General features: G+C 40.9%; 1 protein-coding gene across 1 annotated transcript; it reads right to left on the bottom strand.

Moving 5' to 3' along the window:
* Window positions 1-843: 843 nt before the first annotated feature.
* schlank (ceramide synthase schlank) lies at window positions 844-27,590 on the bottom strand. The gene is made up of 7 exons (XM_022810964.2): window positions 25,905-27,590; window positions 9,538-9,688; window positions 4,634-4,836; window positions 4,217-4,418; window positions 3,557-3,774; window positions 3,122-3,215; window positions 844-2,232 (listed from the first exon to the last, which is right to left on the bottom strand). The coding sequence occupies exons 1-7, from the start codon at window positions 26,096-26,098 to the stop codon at window positions 2,176-2,178; spliced, it is 1,119 nt and encodes a 372-aa protein (XP_022666699.1). The 5' UTR covers window positions 26,099-27,590; the 3' UTR covers window positions 844-2,175.

Raw genomic sequence — 27,590 nt, 5'->3', positions numbered from 1 at the left:
TGTTGTTTTCGCTGCTGCTGCTGCTACTGCTGGTCACCCCGTAGAAATGTACTGGAAAAGTTGATCAGAGCTGTGAATCAGGCGACCCGCCTCAGTGCATCTGAGCATTACTAGTTGATTACAAGAATAATAGCCAGTAGAAATTATTGATTTTGTTATTTATATACCCTAGTATATAGTTTAGATGGCCACTTTCGATATATTTTATACAGATATACGGTATTTTCATATAGTTACGCCACTAACGTCTACAACTCATGTCCACTGCTGTTCTAACATACTTATCGCCTATTCTGTTAGACAGAATCTATGTACTTCTACTAGTTCTGGTCATTTGCATTCAAGTCAGAATGAGTATACTATCAGTAGAAGTAACAGTAATTGTATCATTAACAAAGTACTACAAATAATCGTATTTCATTAATTCAAATCTATCAACACGAACAAGGATCTCGGAAAATCGGAATCAGCTAAGCATAAAAGCAATATGATGTTGGAACGTTGCTGGTTGACGGAATGGGTTCTCATGGGGGTTTCAGCGCGATCACCTATATATGCCGTATCAACACGCAATGCCTGTCTTTCGCTTTTTCTCAGCTTTTGCTTATGGTTTTTATTGTCTTAAGAACGTTGAATTGCACGGCTAAGAAAATCGTAACGTGTAATTGTTATACGTTTTGGGTAATATGCGTTTAATGTTTTTATGTAGATCGATCTTTGTATACGTTCTGGTTTTCCCCTCTCTTCTACTCAGCTAATTGTTTGCGCACTCTTAGCGAGCTGCTAAATCTGTATTTTTCGTCTATTAGTAAATGTATTAATGAAGATAAAGTTCACACATAATACGCCGTTCGGTTTCCTTTATTCCGTCCATCAGTTATCAATAATATAACAACAATGAAGATAACCATGTTGTTATATACAGGCCCAAACGCCTACCGCCCTAAGAGCCCCCTTCCCATACGCTTTGATACAAGCACACACTCAGATAGACGCACGCTAGCCTAAGTTTCGTCGTCGTCGTCGTCGTCGTTTGCATCAGCCCGCGGCCGACAGATAAAGCACATGACAAGTTACACAGTCATATCGGTGCACCGCAGGGAAACCACGCTGTGCATTGACATGAACCGTAGGTAAATACAACAGGTACAAATCTGCGATAGTACTCTCCACAATCGTTCTTGTTCAACCAAAGGTGGGCAAGATTTGTCCTTGGAGGCCGCACATGCGATGCGCAGATCAATCAGTGGCCATCGATCACGCTCTACTTCACCATCTAATCACTTGTCTCGCTGATATGACCATCAAACACAAATGATATTCACTTCCATACCTTCCTTCAACGGAAATCCACTCCTAAACTGTGGTATAGACAAACCATCGTCGCGGTGCTCCTATCACCCTCGTAATCTAGCATCTTGCTTGTTTCGCATTGCGAAATCCACCTCGGTTTACTATACCATTACATATCTATCGGCACCATTATACGATGGTGCGGTTTTCACTGGTTATCTCAAACGTATCATTAGTAAATATTGCTATCGGCCTCCTTTCACCAAGTCCTCCACCCCTCCTCTCAGTCAGTGGCTGATCTTTTTTTGTCGGAAGATTCATACTCTACAGGGTTTACGTTCGTCTTTTCTAGTTTCTCCGATCTGGCGAATTATCCGCAGATCAACACTACTTTCGATCTGCGTGGTGTAGCCAATGAGAACTAATGTTTTCAACATTGTTGTATCAGATATAGTGTGAAATTAGTCATTGATTCCTATAGTCGAATTGTCACATTGCTTTACACTTACGCTGTAGCGCCCTCTTGCGAGTAGTACACCCTACACCGCTTTGTGACATTGGAAGTTTGAACGCAATAACTTGGATGTCCGGATTTGCGTAACTTTCTCAATCGGAGTGCGTAGAGACAAGCATGTTGGCTATTACTCTAGTAACATGTGTGTATGGTGTTACATCATACATGAGAATGTCTATAAATAATATTTTTCAGCAGATTTAACGGTGAATACCCGAGGGACGAATTCGTCCACGATAATGAATACTGCGCAGCGAATCTGTGCAAGATGCCGTCTTGTGATATTAAATGATGGAAGCCTCAAGAAGTTACGCGTTTAATGCTTAACTTCGTCAAGACGCTAACTATTCAGTGCCGTGCTGCCGGGTCTAGTCTTCCTTTTCGTCAGAGGTAGATGACTCGTCTTCGCTACGAAGATCTTTAATCTGTAACGAATCGAAGTAGCGAAATTGTTTTTCAATTAATCTATTTTTATGGAAGTATTTATTTTTGGCTGTTTGTCAGACCGCTTCGTTTTATGTTGGTCCCGCTGTTTAAATAACAAACATTTATCCTCTAATCTCGAGTTTTCATTATTAATTGTGTTTGACTTTATCCGCAGTCGATAGTAAGCGCGTTCGTGTACACAGTACGCTATAAGCTTCCTATGTTTCCTGTATCGCCTAATGGAACTTATTGCTCGGATAAAACTGATCATCGCTCACAGAATATTAATATTACAGATCATTTAATATCTAGCAGTCCATAGAGCAGACATATTCGAGCTTTTCAGCTTCATAAGTGCAAGATGGTACGTGCATAACTCAACGTCAATACATACGATGACAGCAAAAATGAAGCGCAACTTATTTTCGTTTTATTAGACATTACTAAATATGCCCCCAACGGGCTTTAGAAAAAAAAGAGCAGATTCTAGCAGAATAACATACTTGCGCTGAGGCTATCCGCAAAACAATGCAGAACCTCGTTAAAATGTCAGTTAGCTTTAAAGAGTAGTCATTCAGTCTGCGACAATATCTGTGACTATCAGCGCTTACTGATGCCACTGGTACCAACCGAGGGCAAAACCTATCACGCAAAATGAAACCCTTATACAATCATGTAACTTGAAATGTACACAACTAAACGAAAAAAAAAACTAAAAATAACACAAAGGTTTGTTCTTGACACATTATTCTCTTTTCTATTGATATTTTCTATATTCTTAGTGATTAAAATATAGTCTGCATCGGTGTAAGACTCGCATTTATTCTTAGATAAGGTGATACAGTAACTTAACTGACAAAACAAGAAGCGTCTGCAAAGCATACTTACGGTACTCACACCCGGGCTGGTCAAGGCCTGAATGACAATCTTTACGATAAACACCGTCCAGATAATGTGGAGTACTTGAAGTGCCAGCAAAAGACTGCAATTGGATGAGTGTATACATTCGTACAGCAAAAAAAAAGGACCAGTTTATTGATTATAACCTATAATCATTCCTTATTAAAACTCCAGATTCCACTATACGATCAATTCAGCTAGCGAAATTCTAATAGCAACCATTGTCCTTGTATATATATTTTCTCTTGAACAAAAGTGTATGATTTCGATATATTTGAAATTTACTAGAGTAGAGGACTCACATCGAGCCGAACTAACAGATCATTACTCTACGCGTAGGTACATTCAGATCTCTATAAAGGGGTAAATGTAAATTTTCGATTTTGGAACAAAGGTTTACTTCACGCATTTGTGGATATGAACCTGTTAAAAATGTAATAGGCCGCAAACATTTCGATGACGAAAGTGGCCTGGTAGGCTGTGGAATAAATGACCCTGTAGGGATAGAGACCCAGTCGGGAGACGATCCATGAAAGAGTGAACACGACAAACAACAAATCAGCCACGCGCTGCTTTTTCACGTACTTCGCCATTTTGGCAGCCTCGAGAGGGACATCTGCGAAATCGTGTAGCAACATTACCTGCACAAATATCGAGATTGTCTATTATAATAAACGTATTCGTCAGCACGTTTCCGAACAGAAGGAGAGACGTACAACACATAGGCATCGTTGTCAAGTACCAAAGCGCTTTGAAACAGACCAGTTTTGGTAATTTACTTATCCTCACATAAGGCTAATTAATGCAGAACTAGGCCATGAGGAACCTAGGATACTCCAACATTTTACTTAACAACGTTTTCTATTGAACTTATTGGTGCAAAGTAGATTATTATCACGACTCTATGAAATAAACAAAAAAAACTATCACAATTTAAATAGTAGCGTCAAAAATAGTTTAAATTCGTTTCTCGGCGCGTTCGGAAGCCGCCCAGTTTCCATAAATTTATATTTTTTCGTAAACCTCAACCACTAGACGCGTCTAGATTTTAACTACGTCCGCGTGCCTAGTGCCGTGACGTACCAGCGTGCCGATACGCGTGAGATTGCACGTCCACGAGAAGGCCATCAGCATAATTGTGACGATATGATGAACGAACATCTGCCAAAAATCCTTGCGTTTGACGTCAAGGAATTGGGAGAACGTAAGCGAAATATAGAAGCCTAACTCAATCATGTAATACCACCAAACATCGTTGGTCATATCGTGATGTGGGAAATCATACCTGTAAGCAAATAGCCGATAAGCACACATGTTTAATTTACGAATAGTTTTAGACAGCGATAAAAATGCAATAAAATCATAGGATTTGTCAAGAGCACATGTACCTACTGTAATACGTACTGTAATACGTCTATGTATATATTTACATACGAATACCTATTGGATGACCCCTTTGAAGACCACCATTCTCCAATTTTCAATATAAAGTGAACTTACCAGCAGTACATAGTGTCCCAGAGCCATGGCTTATCGGATAGACACCAGCATCCATAAGCGAAAGCGGCAGCATAATAGGTACAACGCCAACCGGATTCTGAAAATTTGTCAAGCGATGTCGGCTTGTCAGCGCGGGCCCGTTGTCTCCACCAACGCTCTACTTCTCGCTCCGCCAGCCCTATAAGTGGGACCACTTGCGCTAGCTGTGGAAAAGGATAATATAAGTCAAGCATGCTTTTATTTATTTACAGTGATTCTGTGTAGTGAATTAAGTTCAAATAAAGACAAAAATCGAATGTTTCTTTTATATTCTGTGTTTGAGCTCATTTAACAGCTGGCTAAGCTTGAATACGTCGCTAAGCAGTTCTGCTAATTTTACCTGTGCACTCATAATATATACGTTTACGTGTTCTATCGCTCTTCTTTTTTAAAAGGTCAAAACCATCGGAAACAATGGACAAATCTAGCACCTCGTCCGATCGAAACGGTGATTTCTACTTGGCTTGTTTGTCTCCTTCAGAAGAGCACTTTCTCTCACTATCGTCACTAGTTACCCACATTCAGCTTATTCATTGAAAAATCTAAAAAATACCTCACATGAGATCCGGCAGACCTACTGTCCACTCTTTCTGGTGTCAAGGCCGTCCAGGATTGTCCAGCTGTGCTTTATATTTATTGCCACCTAGACTTTCGGAGGGACATTAACTGATACTAGAGAAAACGTATTAGGGACGTCTGCTCATCCTGGATGCAGATGGAGCTAGCGTCCACGGCCAGCACTTCAGTCAATGCCCCCCTAACTAGACGAAAAGCTCTCACAGCGCCCCACTCTCCTTGGCGTACTTTACACTGCCCACATCAGAGCTCTGCAAGCGAGCATCTGCCCGATATATCTTTCTTCATCCAACCATAGAGTTGTATACAGCGCGGCCATCTTGCATACAACTAAAAAACTGTCTGTACCAGAATTGAACACACACATCACCACAAGCTAGCACCCGTTACTTCGCGTATCTCTATATGCACAGCTGAATGCATAGCAAATACTGCTATGTAGTAAATAGGTCATTTTGGAAACCCGCTTTTATTATAGGGGTGAACAATTCTACGTACGATACGTAACCGATCGAGCTTGCAAATAAATTACGCCCGTTACAATATCTGTACAGAACGAATCGACTCACTAAGACGCATACTCAGGGATTTTGTAGAAACATATGAACTTAGACTGGTTTTCATACTTACATTTGAGTTTTTTGCTTAGTGTGGCACACGATCCAACTGAACTTGGGAAGTTAAAACAGACATCAGGTGAATAGCGTCGGCGAATAGGCAAATACTATTAAACAAATAAACCTTACATTTTACTCAGTTATTTTTTGGCGGATTAGGCGAGCGAATTCATCTGCAGGCTATAAATTAGTCGATCGATGGGCAGCGGCGATAGGCTGTCAGGAAGCTACCTTGAAACACGGAGCAATTACATTGCCAAGTTTATTCAGATTCTAAGGAACTCAATAAAATGCCCACTTTAGACGGGTACTCGTTGTCTCGATTGGAACAGGAAATCACACAGATATGCATTTTTATCGAAATTCATATTTATGTCACAGTAATAAATACATATTTGTTATCTAAACTAATTAAGCACCTGTTCTGTGTCATGAAAATACATATATTAGGTTAAGTAGAATGCTCCCGCCACTCTTATTCATTTCGGCATTTAAAGCAGAACTTATTTTGGTCAATGAGTCGCTTTTCGTTCGACATATCCAGCGAAACAGAAAGAATTCGTTCTTGGGACTTGTCGATTTCAGCTTCCGTTCTGAAGTGTTTGCCTTTCTGGCCACGCTGCATCGACCCGAAGAAATGATGCAGCGATGCTGGGGACATACGCCGCATAAAGCAGAGTCTCTTTATTCGAGGTCCGTTAACGCTCGCTGAGTTGCCAAAGCAGTACGCGATGCAGCTTTATCACGCAGTAATACCACTTGGGATCGTCCTTTGCCAGGCCAAGGCTTTTTCTGTCAACTTCACGGCTCAGCTAGACGAGTAGATTTGCGTAGCGGTCTCTCGCAGTTTTCTTCTGGGATTTGAGTATAACAGCATTCCCCTCTTATCCTACCATATGAAGAGGTGCAACTTTTAATCATAAATACTTTTTCGTGGCACCGAAGTAGAGAGGTCTACTCCTTCGGGTTAATATTCTCAGATAGTTTTTATCATTTTCACTGAGTTCATGAGAATTAAGCCTCTTTCTTTCACAATCTTTTCTAACGTATGCGGAACATTAAAAATATTAATACGAGTCACTTCTAACTGTCTGCAGGAAGGAGTGTCTGCGGTTCACTTGTTGTGGCGTCACTTGTCGTGCAAGTTGAAACTTCTAGTTCGATTAAACCAAAAATGACAGGTGATAACGCTTGCCGCACGTTTGTTTTCGATTTTACAAACAATTCGTTTTGTTCTGGCAGTACTTCTTCTCTAGCGCGAAAATAGTAAAGGACTATGTCGGACAGGTATCTTTCTACGCTCCACAGTCAAAGCAATCTGTTGGGATCAGGTACGATCAGCCAGGTCAAGCCTACCCCAACACCATTTGTCGACCCTAACGAAAACCGCTAATTCAACCTATTAATAATTAAGATATGCTAGCGAAACTGAATCCATGTACCCCGCACTTATAAGTACACCGTATTAGAACACGTTTTTTCATATAAGTGAGAACCCATACCGAACATACGAGCTAGCTCATCATGTCAATTTTGCCATTCTGTGACCGTAAACAGTGAGAGATTAGGTTCGTAGACGCACGGATATAGGTACTTGTCTACGAATAAACGAACTCCAAAGTGGAGAGCCGATTCTTATCGGTTGGCCGCTGTTGAGCTGCACTAAATAAACGAAATTTAGGCGAGGGAAGAAATCCCGTAATGTTGCCATTACTACAATGTATTGTAGCAGCATATCTACACATATGCTAGTTTGTGTACGGGTATGCGGAAGTGTTCTTTCTTAAAAACTGATTCAAAATAGGTAGTAACTCAATACCGCCTCGATCACATGGTCTGACCCGCCTTCGATACGACTAAATAAGCTTAATTTTAAGATACGCGATAAGCATAAATTTCGATTGCTTCTCATTATAGATCGGAGGCACACTCTATGACAACATTGTCTAATTTAATGTTTAGACGAACAGTACACATAGACTGTTCTAAGTGCTTCTTAATTATGTGATAAGCGATAGTTTTTGCTATTCGGCAGATGACACTTTTTTTTTTTAAACGTAGTTGTTGTTTAGCTTTGCTGTGCGGGATCGGTTACGTCAAAGAAGCCAGAATTATCTAGACAAGCGTAGCCGATCAGGATCAGACACTACATTCTCGTAATTTTTACATGGAGCAAGGAGAATTTGCATTTATGTCGTAGACGCCGTAGCGAACCTATTTTTTTTACAAGATGTACCGTAGAGAATATGCGTTCAACAAGGTCAAACACATAATCGAGATAATCACATAAATATGTAAAGACGCAGATCAATACGCGGCTAAGCTGATGGTAACTCTGCCGGCTGTTCCAGACAAAATTCGCACCAGACTGAGGCTTTCATCATAACGATTCATCTATAGTTGCTCTGTTCCTTCTAGGCGCGAGCCAAATGAACGGAATTCCATGAATCGGTGGCTAAGTCCACGGGGGAATAAGCAAAGCATTAATTGCTTTGTGTAGCCTTTGCAAAGTAAACACCCTTGAATGTCTAAGTTCACGGCGTCATTGGCCTTTGCAGTTCTATCAGTTACAGTGCCTGAAGAAGAACAGCCGAGCTCGTTCGTGCCCCCACCACACCCTCGTATACCCGGAAGTCTGCATGTTACCCCCAGAATAACCTTACTTCGCCATCTCTCCATTTTGCGATCGACTACTTCACTACGCTTGATCAGCCTGTTTACGCGCGGGCTTTTTCGAAACGTCCATTGTACAGACCATCCTTAACGCAGTACACGTTTTGTACAATAGTACAGAACTGTCTTGAGAATAAGAACAACAGGTTTCCCTAATTTCAGACAAGCTTGTTTTAAACAGTAAAACATTTAGTTAAACAAATGCGGCAAGTAATAACAGGTTCGACTGCGTGTTATGAAAATATGAAGGGTCTATGTTATTGTTGTGGCTGTAAAATCTCTCTGTGTGAAGTTTTGTTGCCCGTAAAGAAAATTTTTATCATGTTTATACAATGTGTAGTAGTCTCGAAGAGTCTGCTGGCTGCGAGAATGGGCAGAAGAAACAATGGTATGGTTTGTGCCTGTATAATAAGCCAACTATGGCTGCAGTCACCGAATTCGGCCACCAAATAATACTAGCTAAACTAGTAATTTCCAAAAAGAAGCGGACTATTTTATGCTGTTAATGAATATATTCTGCTCGCCGAAACAGGTACTGTGTGGCCGAGTGGTGACGGAAGTGGTTCTGAATAAATTGCCTGAAAGTTTTAATACAACTACCATTTATACGAAATAATAATATGCTTGACTCACTGCCATGTATGTACATGCATCTATTCGAAGTTATATTTTCCTTCTTCTCAAAGTGTGTGTTTAATCGTCATAGAAATGGTATTGTATAAAAAAATATGTTTATGATAAGTAAATTTCGTTGTAAGTTGTAGTAAAATTCTAAAACCGAAATATATTTTGTGTAAAAAAGTCTACTCGCAGTGCAAAAAATTTTAAAAATCTTATTTAAGGTGGAATATAAATATATAAAGACAAACATATATACTATTAGTAACCTTGTTAGAATTATCGTTTCCTTCTGTCATTCTATGAAAAATAATAAAGCTTATCTCACGAAAGGGCCTGTCGTACATTGTTTAGGAGAAACGCGTCAAGGTGTAGACTTACGATATCTGCCGGAGGTTTGTGCTGGGCACCTTTAATACCCTGAGCGGACCTAAATGCCTTTTCCAGTAGTACGTCCTTCTCATTTTTGATTATGGGCCGTTGTGGACGAGGCCGCAGGCCGAACCACCGTCCGATTGGTTTGAACACATTTCTGAAAGTAACCAGGCGTTTTTAATGTTATTTGTATGAGGTTCACTAGTTGTATAATGTATGTCTTTGCAAAATTTACCCAGCGAGCAAACGTCAAACTTCGATCTTTTAAAAAGCTCAAATCTGATCGCATAGTATCAAATTTTACTACGTGACAATGCAATAGAATATGCCTATAGGCGAACTTCTATAGCGGAAATTGCCACTGCTAACGTATATGATGAAAATCTGTTAAGTTCATTTCAGTATTAGGTGTACTCAAATCAGTATGTTATAAACATTCCCAGTGAAGGCTCGATAGAGATACCAGAACATTTGTCTCTAAGCATACGGACATACCTGCAGCTGCATTGCTTATCCACACTTTATGCTGAAAGAAGCACATCGACTCGCCGTAACATGCGGACTTCGCGCATTCATTAAAAACTAGCCACTGCTCGATACACCATAGGGTATTCATATAAAACAATTTGGGTTACAATATCGGGGCAATCGTTACTCTCTCCGTTTGGTCGAGAACACGTAGTATATATTTACGCTGAATACCTAAGACGTCTCCGCTCAGTTTCTGTCGGCAGAAATGGTACAGCTGCCGCATGGCCCACCGGCGATGTGCTTGACGTTTCGCTAACCTTTTCCTACCGCTTAGGAGTTGTATTTTAAGAATTTGTACATCATGACTTGAAAATACAAAAGGCGTGATTCTCTACGCATCTGCCTTCAACATGAGGTGTGTCCTCCAGCAACAGCGCTAAGAGATCCATGGTAGATCCAAGGGACAGTGGACTTGCGGAAGATTAAAGACGTGTGCTGTTGGTGTTCGCCAATAGAGCTTTAAGTATTACTCGTATCGCACAGTAGATGAAGCACCGAAGAGTGGTATGTTGGGTCAACGCTAATCACAGGTAAAGCTTAATGGGATTTTGCTGAAATAGCTTACGCCCAAAGCAGCAAATACAAGTATTTGCTATAAAAAAAAGTAACATTTTGCTATAAATGATTGTAATATGATAATAATAATGTGATTGGTTAAATTGTTTAGATCATTGTTGCATTTTACGGAAATTATCGAAATGCCCTTTTTCGCTCTACAGGGTTTTGAGTTAAACTGCACCTGAACTAATTTCTAATAGTGTTGTACTTAATATATTATGGGTGGCAAAATTGGCCATCAAGCAGAAGATCATTCCTGGAAGTAAAGCAGCTTGCAAACAATTAAGCTTTGCACTACTCATCGAATAGCTTAATTCCTCTAGTTCCTTGCGCATCTTCTTTTCCCGATTACATTGATTTAAAATGAAATCAACGCGGTTAAGTCACTAGAACTGGGTCCCTGTAGCCCATCTTATTTTGTCACATGTGTTCTTCTCTTAGCTTGCATTGACACATGTAACGTCTCTTATGGTGATGGTGATAGATATTCGCTTTTACACTCAATTAATAAAATTCCATTATCAGTTCATCGAGAGACGACTTCATCGCCACTGTGATCCTGTGCGGGTTTACTCATTTAGACTGAACACCAGCCCACACGCCCAAGCGTTTTTTTCGCCCACACCTTTGCTTGCGAAGATAATCGACCCACATAGTCAAGGACCAATAAGCAGCAAATTGCCTGCTGCCTCAATGCCGGCAGGACTGCAGGTAATAACGTCACTTTCTTAGCTACTTGGCGCAATCTGACCATAATCATCGAGTCATCACCGGTTCCATCATCATCATCACCACCACCGCCGCCTTCGTCATGACTTCCTTCTTTCACCTCTGTCTACAACGAAGCTATCCGAGGGAGATAAACCAATGAAGGCGACAACAGCCTGTCAATGCGAGTCTCATTCTGCTTTGAGAAAACGAGGAGGTATAATTCATGTGTTTTTTTATCGTTGTTTGTGCCGATGAGTGTGTCTAAGTGTGTTTGCTTGAAGAACGACGACTGAGCAGCTGGTTAACCCATGAGGGACCCCGTTAAGAGACCCGTTATTTGTTTGCAAAAAGATACTGCGACTGTTCGTCGTATCCTTCCAAAAAGTGTATTGAAAAGCTGTACTCAATATAGGCAAAGGGGTTATGGTCGGCTTAATATTCGAATAGTTACATATTGTTGGCAATTTTTGTACAGCCATAATATGCCTTGTAATAATAACGTTTAGCATTGATCTCAGCATCTGTGTGCAAACAAATACCACTAATAAGATAACAATGGTAAATATAGAGGTGGAGGATATTGATATGGGCACAACTACTCGGGAATTTCAGGTATTAATCAATTGTTGACCATGAACATTTTTACTGATATCCACATAGTCTGTTCATTCAAGTCTGAATTGCTCGAAGATATATTATTTCGGTATGAAATTTCGGTTTAAAGAAACTTTAAGCTAAATTTAAGTTACAGAAACTTTAAAAACTAAATCTAGCTTTTTTTCCATTATAGTTGTATGATTTTTTATATGAAATTTTCGCAAGAGTTCGCATGTTGGCTCTACTCTTCATAACTTACAAGTAATGAACGGCTGAAAGTTTTGTTAAACAAATAGAAACACAAGAGACATCCTCCTATAAGACAAACCAATTAAAAAAATATAAAACAAAGCTTTTGGAGTTTTAGTCAAAATGCTGCAGATTTTGGTTGTTTTGGCGGAATCTCATTTTAAGGTAGCGCATGCGTCATGTTAGCCTTCCGAGATAGCAGCCGACATTACAGTAAAGAGTCAACTGGCGTTAAGCAGTAAAAAGGTATGAAAAACGTATCGAGCTTCTCAAATCATCCAGTACATGGGGTGAAGTCCTGTAAAGAACGAAACCACGACCCCGTACATTTTCAGTTATTAGTAACGCATGAATCGTATATAACGGACTTCGACGAGTCTAACATTGAGTGGATAATTCGTTCTGGTGATTCGTACCTTCTCGATAATCAGGGATTATATTGACAACCTATTTTAACAATTCGACTTACAAATGGTGAACCGGAACCGCTCGCAAGATCAAGAATTCTAGCTGTTATGCATTTGTAACGAATATACCATCTTTTATGTTATAGGGTTTGACTGATTCATTAACGAATTTGGGCATTCGTTAATGAATCAGTCAAACCCTATAACATAAAGGATGGTATATTCGTTAGTCTGTGTAGATGTTCCGTTAAACGTTTTGTCAAAAGAACGCCGTATTCATGTTGTTGCCTAATAATGATTTTGGGGCCGCATCGATAATAACTGATAATATATGACAAATGAAAGATAGCCCGAGCGCTCATGGGACAAGAATTCCACCATAAAAAGGCTCACAATTAAAGGCTACATCTCCCAATAAGGTGTTCACTGGTTGAGACGTAAGCGGTATTCTAAACTGGTAACAGAGCGATAGGCAAATACGACACTTTCTTTCTATTCGGATATTGTGCAACGGTTTGCAGTAACAGGCTTACTGGTTCCTTCTAAACTTTTGTTTTTTTATGTATTAGGTACACAACAATGGTAATTATCATCCATAATGTCTTTTACTCTGAGACGTGAGAGAAGCGAATCAAAGTGATTTGTTCTAAGAGAACTCCGCATGGGGAAGTCGATATTTATGAGCGACTTTTCAAACGCTTAGCTCTAAAATACTTTCTAGGCTTTCGTAAAAAAATTGTCTTCAGAAGACAGCTTCCCTTTTATTTTGTTAAGGCTATATGTGGTACGAAAGGAAAATAATTCGATAGTGTACTCGTTCAAAATGCTAAATTTCTGTCGTAGTAGCAGTAAGGCAAGTGCACGCTTAAACAACATAAGTAGTCCTAAAATTTCCTATTGATTTTTACTGAGATTTTTTGATAGCAAGCAAAAAAATTATATCCCTGCAGTCAACGGTCAATTGGTTTTCTACGATTATTTTTAACTTTTCTTACGACGTCCCTAATAATGTAAATGGTTTTAAATGGGACAAAACTTTGGCGGGTTGTTTGTCGTAGCAGGCATGCGTTCATTCGCTACACCTCCGACTAGACGACAGCCAGTTCTTTCGTCAAACTCGTCATGTTCGACAAACGGGTTTAAGCGAATATCGGCCCTTGGCAAGTCTTTCCGTGCTAGGCTAATTTTCTGCGGTACTAAAACCTTTCTCTCCCTAAATCGATGATCTACATTATTGCCGATTTTCATGCGGCTTCTGAAGAAAACACTATTAAGACCATTATAAAGCGAACCGAAGAATCCACAACAGGATTTGGATGAAAAAGGCTCGAGAGTTCATTAGAATAGCTCAAAAATCCATTTTTGATACACCTAGGTGTTTGCTATAAAAATGAACACCCGTTTTAAAAAGGAGAATATTCATTACCATAATAAGATCACCCGGGTAAGCTCTAACAGTTAGCCTTTGCGAGACTGTGTGCCTTTTTGCACTGTTTGAAGTTTTTAGCCCTCGGCTTCTTCACACTTTTGGTCTCCTACAAGCCCAAAATTTAATAGTCAAAATTAACTATCTAGTGGTCCAGAAATGAAGTTTTAAGCGTTCGATGGCGGTGTGTTCAACAATGGTTATCGTCAGGAATGACAGTTCTGGCACATGCCATAGTTGTTGTTAAAATGTTTGTCTTTGTTTAAATAATGTCTTAAAAGCAAATCATAAGAAAAACTCAATTCAAATACTTTTTCTCTGTGTCTGTTCCTATCAATCTATATATATATATATATATATATATATATATATATATATATATATATATATATAGAAGGTTAAGTTGTTGTTTTCTGAACAGCGAAAAGAAGAAGCGATCAATTCATCGACCCAATTGCACACTGTTTTGAAGAGTGTCTTCCACATTACGCTGCATCAAGCAGAACAGGCGATAATCATACAGAGAAGTCTGGGCCGTACACTGAATCGCGCGAAATCTCACTATTTGGGTACACTAGTGCTGACTACAGCAATCTACAACGCATCGTTTTTTTTTCAGTGGAAAGCCTTTTTCTTTCAATTCCATGGTTTAAACAGTCTCTCCTGTGTAACCTTCTCGGGGTATAAAACTCTGTCTTCACACCACTAAATGCAGCGGTGCTATCAAACCGGACGGGTTTACTTCTTATCGTTTGTGTCGTGTGAGATCAGCCTTTCATTGCGAATAACAATCTGGCATAGAAGTAACTTTCTTTTTATCGCGCAAGCAATGAAAGGCATATTGTCATTGACTTTAGGGGAACCTACTTCGCTTTGTATCTTTCCTAGTTATTACAGACGACTGAAAACAGTCTTTTGGCTTAGTCCTAACTGTGCATAGAGTTCTAAGGTCGACTCCGCCGCATTTGCTTAAGTAACGTTTGAAGTTAACTGTCATTCGCTTGTTGTCGTCGTCCGGAACGTAATTTGACGTTCCGAGTTGAGATCTTTAAACCGCCAGATGATAACACTTACCGCACGTTTGTTGCCGACTTTAGGAAGAATTATTTTTACTCCGGTAGCGTTTTTTCTCCAAATAGTAAAGGAGACAATGTCGAAGACGCATCTTTTCGAGCTGAATGGCTGAATGCATTCAAGCATCACGTCCAACTGCAGCAGCTTAATGAAAGCAACAGACCACACACCCAACAGTCAAAGTAATCAATCATCTTCTAAGAAACGATATATACAGTTAGCTGAGTCGACGCTAATGCCATCGATCGGTCACTACAAAAACTTGTTACTCGACCTAATACGCACACATGTGAGGTTGAAGCGAGTGCTTGCGAGCTGCCGTCTAATTGTTGCAAAGTTCTAACTCATCCAACACTTCGATAGTTCGCGCAGGACACCGATTAACTAGGTTCATTTACTTCGATGCGAGTCTTCGAAAGAATAATAATGTCAACTGAGAAACGTGCGCCATTAATTGTGAATGATATTAAGTAATTGACTAGCCATCTTCATTCATACACAACCGATATACTTGCATCCACGCAGACGAAACAAGCCACACGGGTGACGATGATGATCATCTTGAGAACAAGGTGCTAGATTTAGAAACGCGCAACAAAACTACTGCTGTGATCGTCATAACCCTATAATACTCACACTATGACACACACACACACACACACATCTATCCGCAAATATACCTTCTATCCAGAATAGCCATCAGCTAAAAGAAGAGCTAGCCAGTTTTGTTGTAGACTCTGATTAGTTAGGTATGTTTTTGTTAACCAGCGTTCGTCTGTGGAACTGTACTGCAATCGATTGCGGAGTGGCCACAGATTCATTGTTGGCGACGGCAAACAGCTTTGACGTTCCCGTAGTCGCGAACATTTTATCGCATTTGATTGGTCAACTATTTCGTTTCTGAACGGACAGATTTGTACCGTGTGGTACCCACTCAATGCTTTGTAGTGGTAGCTCTTTTTATTTTGATTGTTATTTCCCACCTTTATCTCTTTATACATCTCTCCTATATGCGATTTTAATTTTAAGCTAAGCTTGCTACGTGCGTCAGCATCCGAACGAGAACCTGGGTGCACGCCTAAAAGAGCGATGTCAACCTGATTTAAATAGGTCAGATGCTGTTTGATTTGATCGCCCACGCGTATGGATAGTACGTGCAGCGGTTATTCTCGCTAGAAGGGCGAAGGGGCACTGTGTCAATCAAGGATGAAATCAGGTATCACGTAGCGTCCCAGCATTTTATAGCGACACCTTACAATATTAGATATGGTACAGCCTGCAGTTCATACAGGGTACTACTAGCGCCCCATAAATTTGCCCTTGTTAGGCAAACTCGTCAGGCAGCTTAGATATGAAGTCGCTGAATTAAGCCATGGTTCAAACGGCTAATGGACCAGGCGTGATTTGATGCACTATAAACATAACGCAGGGAAGACTTCTCGATCGCGTGTTACTTCGCCCATATATCTAAATATATATTTATAGACATTTATGTCTGTGCGTGCCTGTACATACATGCTGTTCGTATGCTTTAGCCCTGCTCCATTGCGCCCGCATTTCGACCGTCTTTTGGTTCTCCTTTTGTGAAAGTTTCGTGTCTTCGGGTCCTTTCTATCAAATCGACCTACCATTTATCGTCAGAAGACAACATTAATCCATCATTCTGTCGTCGACGTTTAGAAACGGTTAGAAACTGCACTAAATGACATTTGCTCAGTCGATAAACAAAATGAACACAGAAAGCAAGGAAGAAGTAAATAGGTCTGCTTGTGGTTTTCTGTCGAGACAGGTTAAAATTACAATGCTAATTTTATTGAAGGTCGATTAGTGCCGGCACGTTCGGATCGTACTCGAAAACATGCTCGGCAATACGACGCCATTCATCATTTACCACAGCTGGCGAATACTGGCAACCGCAAACCATTTGCAAACATCTTTTCCATTCTGGAACGTTTCTGTCGAGCGAGAAACTACCTCCATCGACAATAATAATGTAGTTCCACGTATCGGCATAGCTGTACCAATGGTGTCTACGTCGCACAGGACGTACCCAGTATCTGTGACATGTGATCTTGAACATAAGCGTAATGTAATTCATTATTCTCTATGGTATTATGTTTACTAATATAGTTTTGTTTATTCTTTCTATCGATTTGAATGGATGCAAACATAACCAGCAGCGAGCAACCCAACAATCAGAGTTTTATTAGTTGGTCATTATTTATCAGATATTTTTGTTCGCAGTAAGTTATTTCGCAGTTTTTATCGGTCTGATAGTTTGGCACAGCTCTAGAACTATACCGAATTCGTAGCCATCATTTCGGATTGACCGGAGAAACGAACGAACGTGATTGCTTCAACGTCATTTACGCCCTGATAGTCATCTATTAGACATAAAACAATTGCTTAGATTCGATACCGGCCTTCGATCTCCACTGAGAGGTGGTCTGCCAAATTTATGGTGAACATAAATGTCATCGCTACTTGCACTTGACCCGACGTTTCACTATTTCCTTTCATACAATCGCTAATACGTTTAGTATTGTTCCTAACAGCACGAACCGATACGAACGCGCGACCGACGTCGTTCAGCGTACCTCAATAGGCCTAAGAGTAGATCTGTCAAGCTGTCCGTCGTTCGCCAAGGCCTGGTACGATCTGCATCGGGACGTCGTTGAGATGACGTCCGCCTGCCGGGCCCATTCTTGCCACCCCACCCCCGATATTACCTTGCTCCAGACGGTGAACGGAAGTTTAAGCGACACGCTCTCACAACTTCTGAGAACCGCCTACAACACCTGTTTAGTTGTAGCACAGGTCTTTGTGTCAATGGAGGAATATTGACTACAGCCTTCGTTTGTAAAACAATTGAAGCAAGGCTATCTTGAAGCATTGACTTACCGAGCCACCGAGACGCGCTGACAAATAAAAACCTATTTGTAAGGAAAAAGGAATGCTATGATGATCGACCGTCCATTATTTTCCCTCAGGCGCATTGCATAGCCCGAAGTTAATGGTATCGCTAGCAAAAGTGCACGTCGTCAATAGACGTAATCTCGAAAAGGTGCGCGTTAAAGTGTCGAAAACAGCGCACGTTCATATATAATAATTTGTCGGGTTTTGGATGCATCTTGGATGCACACGTAGCATGCACTCTGCAGAATCTTCTACATTTAATAATAGTTTTAGTCAGACCCATACTTTCTGCAAACTCGTAATAAAGGTTAGCCCTGTAGAGAAAAATACACTCATTACCCGGTTCACCGTTTATTGATGTTACCGTTTAATTAGCAGAACCAGTATGTGATCTTCTATAGTTTGGCGACTTTAATGTGAGTGTCCTTTTATCACCTTTCCGTGTCGGTTCGTTGGCTGGCCTCTGTTGCGCGGTTGGGCAGTTGGTTTTTTGAAACATCCAATTAACTCACTGAGCCAGAGGAATCGAGGACTGACAAATGTGAGCCCGCTTCGAGCGCCCTACAAAAGCCACTGAACGAGATTGCCTCGTATAGCAGTGTTGCGCACCTTTTTACGTACCTTTGCCTAGATCAGCTAAAACGTTAACGTCTGAAGTTGATCGTAGATTGAAAGCGTTTTTTCGTGGGCTCGTTAATCGGAAACAGGCTATCATAATAGATTCGTTTGAATGGGTTTCATATTCGTTAAAATCGGCTACGGCAACATTTACATCGAAGTCGAATACCATCTTTTCGTCGTTTACTTGAACGACTGTAAAACGTTCCGCGCTACGCGGAGAGCCGCGTACAAGTCGATGGCATCCCATGCGGTTTAGGCCACGACCGAGCGTTCTGAAAGGAGCAGTAAAATATGTACGCAAACACGATAGAACCATGCCAGGGCTAAAAGACTCTTGCCCACGTATTCATCGGGTTCGTTCAGAGTAGCTCGCAACTTATTACGTCTGCGATTTTTTCTCTCACTGTCAATGGTTTGTTTGCAAGGCAAGAGAACAAGCAATTCTAAGTGCACTTGATGATTTGTTAAGCCGGCAAATTGGCGATAGAGAATTGGCGAACAGCAAGAGCTTCTATTATGGCAATGCTGTTATCGAAAACACAATTGTCGAACGTTTTTTTTTGTGACAATCCTGTTTTATGCAGAGGCACACACAGTTGCAATTCGTTTATTGTGCAGTTAACGCAACTTTTCCTCAAATGCTTTCGCTATTATTTCCATTTAGATGCAACAAAAGGTCGCATAATATCGAAGATGTAATTGCAGGCGTAATAGTGTGTGCTCGTTTTAGAACTTCTTTCAAAAAAAAAGTTTACGGGATAAAATTGCTTTGAAAAGTGTCGTTATACAATGGGCGAATTTTAATTAAAACGGACGTTGTTATGGACAACGTTCCTTACGACGACATTATCTCAGAAGAAACTGGTACGAAAGCATAGAGGTAATAAACGCCCGTTTATGCGAACGAAAATAGGTTAACAGACCTTTTCAGCGCTAAACGATCTAAATAGCGCCATTTATCTGGAAATCAAACCAGTGTCTGCCACGAGCCCTCTTAAACACACTATTTTACTTTTATAGCGCTCACAGGAGAAAATCATTCTATCGGCACAACGTCGATATAAGAAAAAAAGGGAGTGGGGTTCGACATAAATAGGGCCGCGCGGAAGAAATGAAGTGCTCTGCCTTTTATGGAACTTGATTCGATTATACGCTGTCGTTGGCGGCCCTGACATCCACCAACTCGGAGGCGCACACAAATTGGGAAAAAAAAAGCTACGGGAGGCAGAGCTTCACCCATCAAAATACGACAAAGTTGCGCCGCGTGTCATCTCCATGTATTATATATAGGCACAATCGCTCAGATTACTGAAAGTTCATCGTAGGCGACATCGGGAAAGTTATGCTTCGATTGTATAATATAACTATTAAGAACACAGGACGAACGGCTTAACACGAAGTGGTGACGGACGAAAAACGTCACTAATTAACACTTACTTATATATGCAGTTACTTAGCGTTCAGTGGGTGCTAGCTGCCAACTTACGATAGGCATTCGCATTTGTATATTACATCTATTGCAGACGACAACTATGTAGCAGCATATTGGAGACATTTCCTGTTCATTTTTGTTGTACTCGTATGATACTTTTAACCTAAATTATATGCGTTCCTTACGAGTGTCAATAGTGCATTTCAATGTTGTAGACGATATTCGTTTCAGTATAAACAATTCTGTTAAGATAATAAATAAACATACTTTTTGTTCGCGTTGACCTTTTTATGCCGTCTGTCGTCGTCCATCGCAAAGTTTTTGGAAGAAGGTCACTTTTATGATGAATTTTGCTGTCTGATGAAAGATATTGGAAATTGATTTCGCTTACTGCTCATTTGAACGTAAGTGTTATACGTTTACAAGCGAATTTACATAAACAAATTACCACAATTGATGTAGTACTGTCGTCGTTTTTCAAGTGACAATTTTTATCTTAGGGTCGAACAACAATAACGACAACCCACGTTTGCGCAAGCTATATACGTGGAGTGGTACCGAAAATCCAAATCTGCCAGTACATTTTGCTTATCTCTCTTCGAATAAATTGTTAACGGCTCCGTTTTTACGGTGACCCTTCACCCATATAAATCGTGAATGGTGAAAGTGTACATCCGTCAAACATGTTACAACGAGGATTACAACGCTTCATCGAAATTATGCCAACTGTCCGCTTAGTCCCTAAGAATTACCAACTGACTATTTCTTCTACGCATCATTACTACATAATAGCTGTTTGCACAGAGCAAAAACGTTTGTATTGATTCACATTTATGTTGCATATGACGAATCCCGCTACGTTCGTTAACGAACGTAGCGGGATTTCAACGTTACACACATCAACATTACACATTGTATGTAAATGAACAAAGTTATTTTTTAAGATAACGATTGACGCGGCCGTGTTGTCAAGGGCACCGCACGAGCCAAGTTCTTTGTTCATAGAATTTACAACCATGTCAGTTAGTTCTTTCTAATAGCATAACACTTGCCATTAGTGAAAAACTTTCCTCCTTAGCAACTTTTGGCACTATTCTGTTGTTAGAGAAACAAGAACTTTAGGTTGAGCTGTATTCTATTGCTTCCACCCACCCAAATGCAGATACCAGTAAAACGTCTATCTTTTTAGAGGGCTGCACAAAGATTAAGTATGGGACAAATAGAGCTCAAATTAATGCTCAGAAGTTCAATGGAATTAGGATAGTAAAGTTGAATCGTGTTTTACATGTAGTTACGAAGTGTAGAAAAGAGATTTAAACGTCAAGATGATCTACCTAGGTGTAATAGGTGACTTTAGCGAGATTATCGAACAATAGACTGAGTGCACCCATTTGGCGTAATAAACGTAACAGGCATAATTCATAACTGATAAAGAGAAGACAATTTCTTATCAAATGTATCATTCATATATATATATATATATATATGAATGATACATATATACATATATCAAATGTACACCGGGCTTATTATATATTTCCACCCTTTGAACCCGTGTAAATGATTCACTATATGAGTAATAGCTTGCGCTGGCACGCTCCTCGAAAATATAATACTGGCATACGTATCCCAAACGAAGAGCGAGCCTCGTACTTTTATTTAAAAGACTTTGCTCTTTTTAATTTCATACACTAATTATACGTAAAGTTCGCTTATCGTATATGCTCATTGTGTCCGTCCGCCTTTGCTACTTTCCTGCTCAATGACCACCATGTTTGATCTATGGCAAACAATCGTACTTCGCTATTATTTTAGCGCAGCAAACGCACACCTATTCGACAATATGACAAGCTGGATAGGTGTTGAGTATTCGATAAAGGCATCTCTCGCCCTTCGAGGCACTACCTGGGCATCGTTTGACAATGCATAAATGCTATATCTTTCATGTTAAAGTTAAACGAATTTTTATTTGCTCATTTTCTCGTATAAGCCACCAGTCAACCCGAGCTAACTTACGTCTCTGGTATTAGCACATGTATGCCCGGCCTTGCATTGAAAGCCGTCATGTATGATCTCTGCAAAATCTCGTGCTTTCTTTTCGCCTCCTGATGATTATACGAGCCGCCTACATATGGCGATGATCCAAGAAGTGCCGTGGTGCACGTTTGCGTTATACAATATAATGGAGGTAACAGTTGTATTATTAATGCTGGCACTAAATGTTATAAACGCTCGCATACGTGCACATGGAAGCACAAATCCATCATGCGAATTCCCCTTAGCTGCCCTAAACTGTTATGGCCTATTTGTTCTAGTCGTATTTTTCAATGTTCTCCGATTGTAGACCCGCTCGCTCAATACAATGGACGCAAAACAATGGAATGTGCCATTTAAATAACGTACATCGATTAATCTGTACATGCAGATTATGTACAGCTATGTATGAGGCTGCCTGTAACGACCCAATGTTGCTTTTACTGTTTATAATTGTAGTTACCGCTCATAGTAATTTTTTTTTTAAAATGAATCATGCTTGGAGCGGTCAGGCCACCTTTTACCGAAGTAACATGACGATATGACCTCATTTCCTTCGTAGAGTTTCTTACGCTAGAATTGTATCGAACCACATTTGGAGTAAGGAAGTCTCTCGTCACCTTGTGCGATACCAGCAATCCACAAACAAAACAACAGACCACTTGATATTGAGTGATTACAAGGGCCGTCAAACGTATTCTATGAAGTATGTTGCGCATGCCGCTGCATTCGGCGATCAGCACCAGCTATGAAAATAGAGTAGTACAACGCAAACACCGCCGTTGATCAATTAGACCGGGCTGTTACGTTGTTTTACGTTGAATTTTCGTTAATCAAAAGCCAACCGTTGGCGACAACAAAACCGTTCGCCATTACCAACTGAACTTTTCCCAATGGCGTCTAATAGCCAAAACGCCATTGGTCACCTGTTCCGAATTTCCCTGTCTTTGTTATTGAGATTTCGCTATGAATGAAACTACCCGTTTTAACAATAAGGGTGCAACTAATTCAACTTTTTATTCTACACGAGGCGCCACTTAAACAACACACGTTAGCATCTATGTTTTATATCGAAAGTTTCTAATAATCATATCCCATGGCTGACGCTACGGTAATTATTAATTCACACGTATATCTTCTCTCGACCCATTGCAAGTAAAGTTCGGGTTGTACTAATACATCGTCATTGTGAGACCTACGTGTTTTTCCTCGTGTTTCTACGAATCACACATACGATGTGTCTGAGTGTGACAGCCATAGAAGAGGCAGAAAAGCACGCAGCGACACCGACTCAACGGGCGGTAATGAAAAAATTAAATATGTTACACTAAGGTAAAAGAAGAAAAAGGGGACCTTAAAGGTCAGTGGTAGTAGTCCCTGCGAAGAAATTATTAAATAATGGGGATGTATGGCGAGAGTGACTAAACCTAGGTTGAGTCATTTATCCGTCCGCGACGGCACTTTCATAGCTGGCTAGTCTGTAATTCGCGGAACAAGCAAGCACTATGTAGTAGCACTGGCTTAACAATTTGATTCCTGTTTGAATAGATGAACGAGATAATAATATCTAGGAATTAATATCACTTCTATAATCTTGGTTATTCAAACAATGTTGTTTGCCCCTACTAAATAACTGCAGGGCAGCTGCTTACGTTTGATTCATCGTGAGAATGGAAGACACGAATTGTCCTTTCTTTTTATGTTACACTCCGCTTAAGAATGCCAATACCTGAAAAACGTTGTGTGTGCGGATAATTTGAAAGAGACCTGTTTGAAGGCTCGCTTTTCAATATATCTATTTCGTTCAGGAGCTACAAACAACTTCCCAAAAGAGCCAGACGTTTCAATTCTTTCTCCATTTCTAAGCGGCAGCTTATCCTCGACTATTCAAGTAGAACTTTGTATTCCTCTATCATTATTATCACTAACACCATCAGCATTAGAGACCATTCATGTAAGGCTCTATAGCCGTTACGCATATAGATATTATAGGTGGACGGCCCCAGCAGCAGCAGCAGCAGTAGTGTGCATCATAGAACTTATTGTTACACCTATTACATCAAATCACCTTTACAATGACAATTATGGCCTATTCAATATTTGTTAATCCTTCAACGACGACGAGTTACTAGCAAATTTAATTTGCACAATTAAAACTATATGACAGTTTAACTAGAGGGCAGTACGAGCGAAGCAGGCCGACCCTAGGTAACTGGAAGGATAAGTCTAGTCCGGCACGCGATCGCGACTGGACAGCAACGTCAGGGCCAATAACGGCAGTATCACGTTACAAAAGAGCAAGTACCAACTCTAAGCAGCAACGGGACAACTATAATTAAACAAAGGATTCCTATTGAGTGGCTTTGCCGGTTGGTGCTGGCGTCTGCGTCGCCGCCGCTGCGTCCGTAAGTGTCGGTCGACCCACAAGTGGATGATGAGGAGTTTCAACGATCGCTGCGGCTACGGCGCCCGATGCAAAATGTCACTGAATCACAGTGATACACAGCCTAGGCGGAACAACCAACAGACAGGTGGATACAAAGCAATACGCGTAGCGACGCATGGGATTCTCTGGACAAGTCGACGGACGGAAAAGTCAGTTCGATGTGTACAACGACAGCCATCACGAAAAGAGTACCAAACTGTTGAAGATGATAATCAAATGAAATAACGAGGTCCGACGATGATAACTCTGCGACAAATAGAAAAACAACAAAGGATTAGCCCGATCTGTTCAAAACTGCATATGAATGTACTTCACTTAGAGGTCTCAGTCTTCTTCATTCCTCATCATGCCGTCCTCCGTTTCGTCCTCTTTCTACTTCGCTCGAAAAGCAACGTTGCGATACTTGCTGAACCGTGACCATCTATCTCAGTGTGAAAACGGGCTCAACGTTGAACGGTAGAGGCAGCGGGATTTGAGTTGCGAATGACCGTATCTTTGCGGCACATCAGTAGATAAACACCTGTACTAGAGGAATCGCTGAATGCTGCAGCTAGCACAAACCGTAATATTACTTATTGAATTTCTTATTTCGTTCTATACGAGAGGCTCTACAGCAGTAGCAATCTGTCAGACGCTGCGGGTTAGCACTAACTGGAATTTATATAGAAATGAAGAATAGCGTAATAATCAGTGCATCTGTAGTTGCATTAGTGATGGTATTGACGCTGACTATCATCATTATTATTATTGCTAGAAGCTGACAGCAGCTTGACACTGTTGATCAAGTGAGCCAGCCACGAACATTACCGATTATATCACCATATCTTACTAAATACTCAATACCGAACTCGATCATCAAGAATAAAGTGGTCACACCAACAGCTGCACTGCAACCGAACCAGACACGAAGCCCTGTACACTCGTAGTAGCAGTAAAGGCGATCAAAACGTATCCCCCACTTCCCCCGTGCTGACAAATACTCACAATCAGCGTGCAAAGTTCGACTGTCTAAGGCCGTTTCCACTTTCGTTCTGGAAGGATTATTCATTTTGCTAAATGATTCTAATCGTATAGGTCATCGGACAAATTGAAGTATTCTTACCGAATAAATTGTTCAAAGACCACAGAGAAAGATAACGAACAAATGTGGCTTCAGTGCATAGTGAAACGACGGTATAAATATATCTTTATATATATCGTTGTATAACTGTGTCTATTGTAGTAAGGACTTTGGAGTCGATTTGCTGCGCTCTAGGTATCAGAGACAAAGCTATTAGTCCAATATGGCATTATGCGACCGCTTAAATGAGTGGCGGGACTGACTAAGCGTATTATTTAGTGTCTTCTAAGTATGTCGTGCTTAGTACTTACTTCTCAACGACAATCCGAATTATAAACAGGATTAATGCGACATAGAATGCGTGGTACAGCTGTTCAATTTGGGCGTAGTTCACTTTTGACGTGTCCTTTATATGTGCCCAAGTGGTGCCAGGGGGTAGCCAGACATCTTCATTCCAGAACCACTGACTGAACGCCAATAACTTCTCTCGAATGACGGTCTCCATTGTCTATGTGATTATCACTCTTGACGATACACAGAACAAGCCACAAGGTTTACGAACAGCAGGCGTAACAGGCGATTTCCCTTCAGATCATTAGTTCACTACTTTTACACTTGAAGTTTACGCCATAAATAAAATTTATCTAGCACAGCGTCGAACGTGGATCGTATTCGCGTACACCCACCGGCTCTTTGGGAACTTACAAAATTCGCCGTTACCGCACCGCGCTATCACTACGCTACGACTAGCGAAACAGTCATACAAGAACGATCGAACGCCCGCGTTTCTAACGATTCAACCACCGCTAGTAAGCCACGATTAAGAGAGACCACAGAAAAGGCAACGGCGACGACTGCTGACTGTTGATCGTGTGCTTTCTCGAAGTCGTTGTGAATGCTTTTGTTTATAATATGCTGATGGTGTCGACCGATGATGGGGCCGTGATCTCTTCGTTGATGCACCACGAACGGCAACTAGCTATTTTGTAGCTAGCTTATCATTCGATCTGTACAGTGCAACGGCACACCGCATGTGGCAGTCACAAACGCACATGCACAATTGACGCAACGGCTGGTGGCGCCAACAGCATTGGCCCTAGGAAAAGTGACAGCTGAACTCTTGCTGAAAGTTCGTATCTGTTTTTTGCACCTATAGTTACTGACGCGGATATCCGACAGCCTTAATTCAATTTTGCTCTGCCTAATAGGTGATGAAGGTGGTCGCTTAGTCGAGGGCAGGTTGCGGACTGCAGAGCTTCACTGTACCGGCCCTTCAGCTTCACTCGGGTGCTCTTGCTATCAAGGTACTTGTCGCTAACACAGATAGTACTCACTCGTGTTGTGACATAAACAGCTCAGAAGAGTAACAAATCTTCGAAATGAGCTTGCTATTGTACTGGGCGGGTTAGCTATTCTTGTCTCTGGGCGAGTGCGTCTCGCCTTTAACGTTCCTTTTTTCAAGCATATGTAGCCTGTTACATAACGCCAGCAGTAACAACGGACAGCTTCTTACTTCGACTTTGTAGTTTCGATAACGAAGTCTGGGGTTTAAGTATGCGCACACACATTACACAGTTACAGAACAACAGCGAACAGAAGCTTGAAAGAACAGCTATTTTTTCAATCGTGGATTCGAGGCAGCAACAGCGTGCGTTGACTTCTGGAGATGAGCACTTTGGAATTAGGTTTCACTGAATATTTGGATGTTTAACCACCCTCCCTTTCTAACGAAATCAGCTGATTTTGACAGATCTTTATCAGCTTCGTCTGGCTTAAATTGGAAGGAGGAGCCCTTGCTAAAAGCCGGCTAAAGGTGGCCACTCTTGGAGCAGGTGGATGGCCTCACCCTGGCCTGTGTCCGTTCGGTGCTGTATGTGCCTGGTCGGGTCGCGTGCTCGTGGAGCAGCAGCCGTTGCGAGCTTCTTTTTCAGGTGGCGAGCACAGACGACAGCGGATCCAATGATCGCCTATTCCCTTGCCCAGCCAGTGGATATGAA

This window comes from Varroa destructor, unplaced genomic scaffold, assembly GCF_002443255.2.
Source record: "Varroa destructor unplaced genomic scaffold, Vdes_3.0 BEIS01000001.1, whole genome shotgun sequence".
Classification (NCBI taxonomy): domain Eukaryota; kingdom Metazoa; phylum Arthropoda; class Arachnida; order Mesostigmata; family Varroidae; genus Varroa; species Varroa destructor.
The sequence above is the reverse complement of the archived record's forward strand: the minus strand, read 5'-3'. Positions and strand labels throughout refer to the sequence as shown.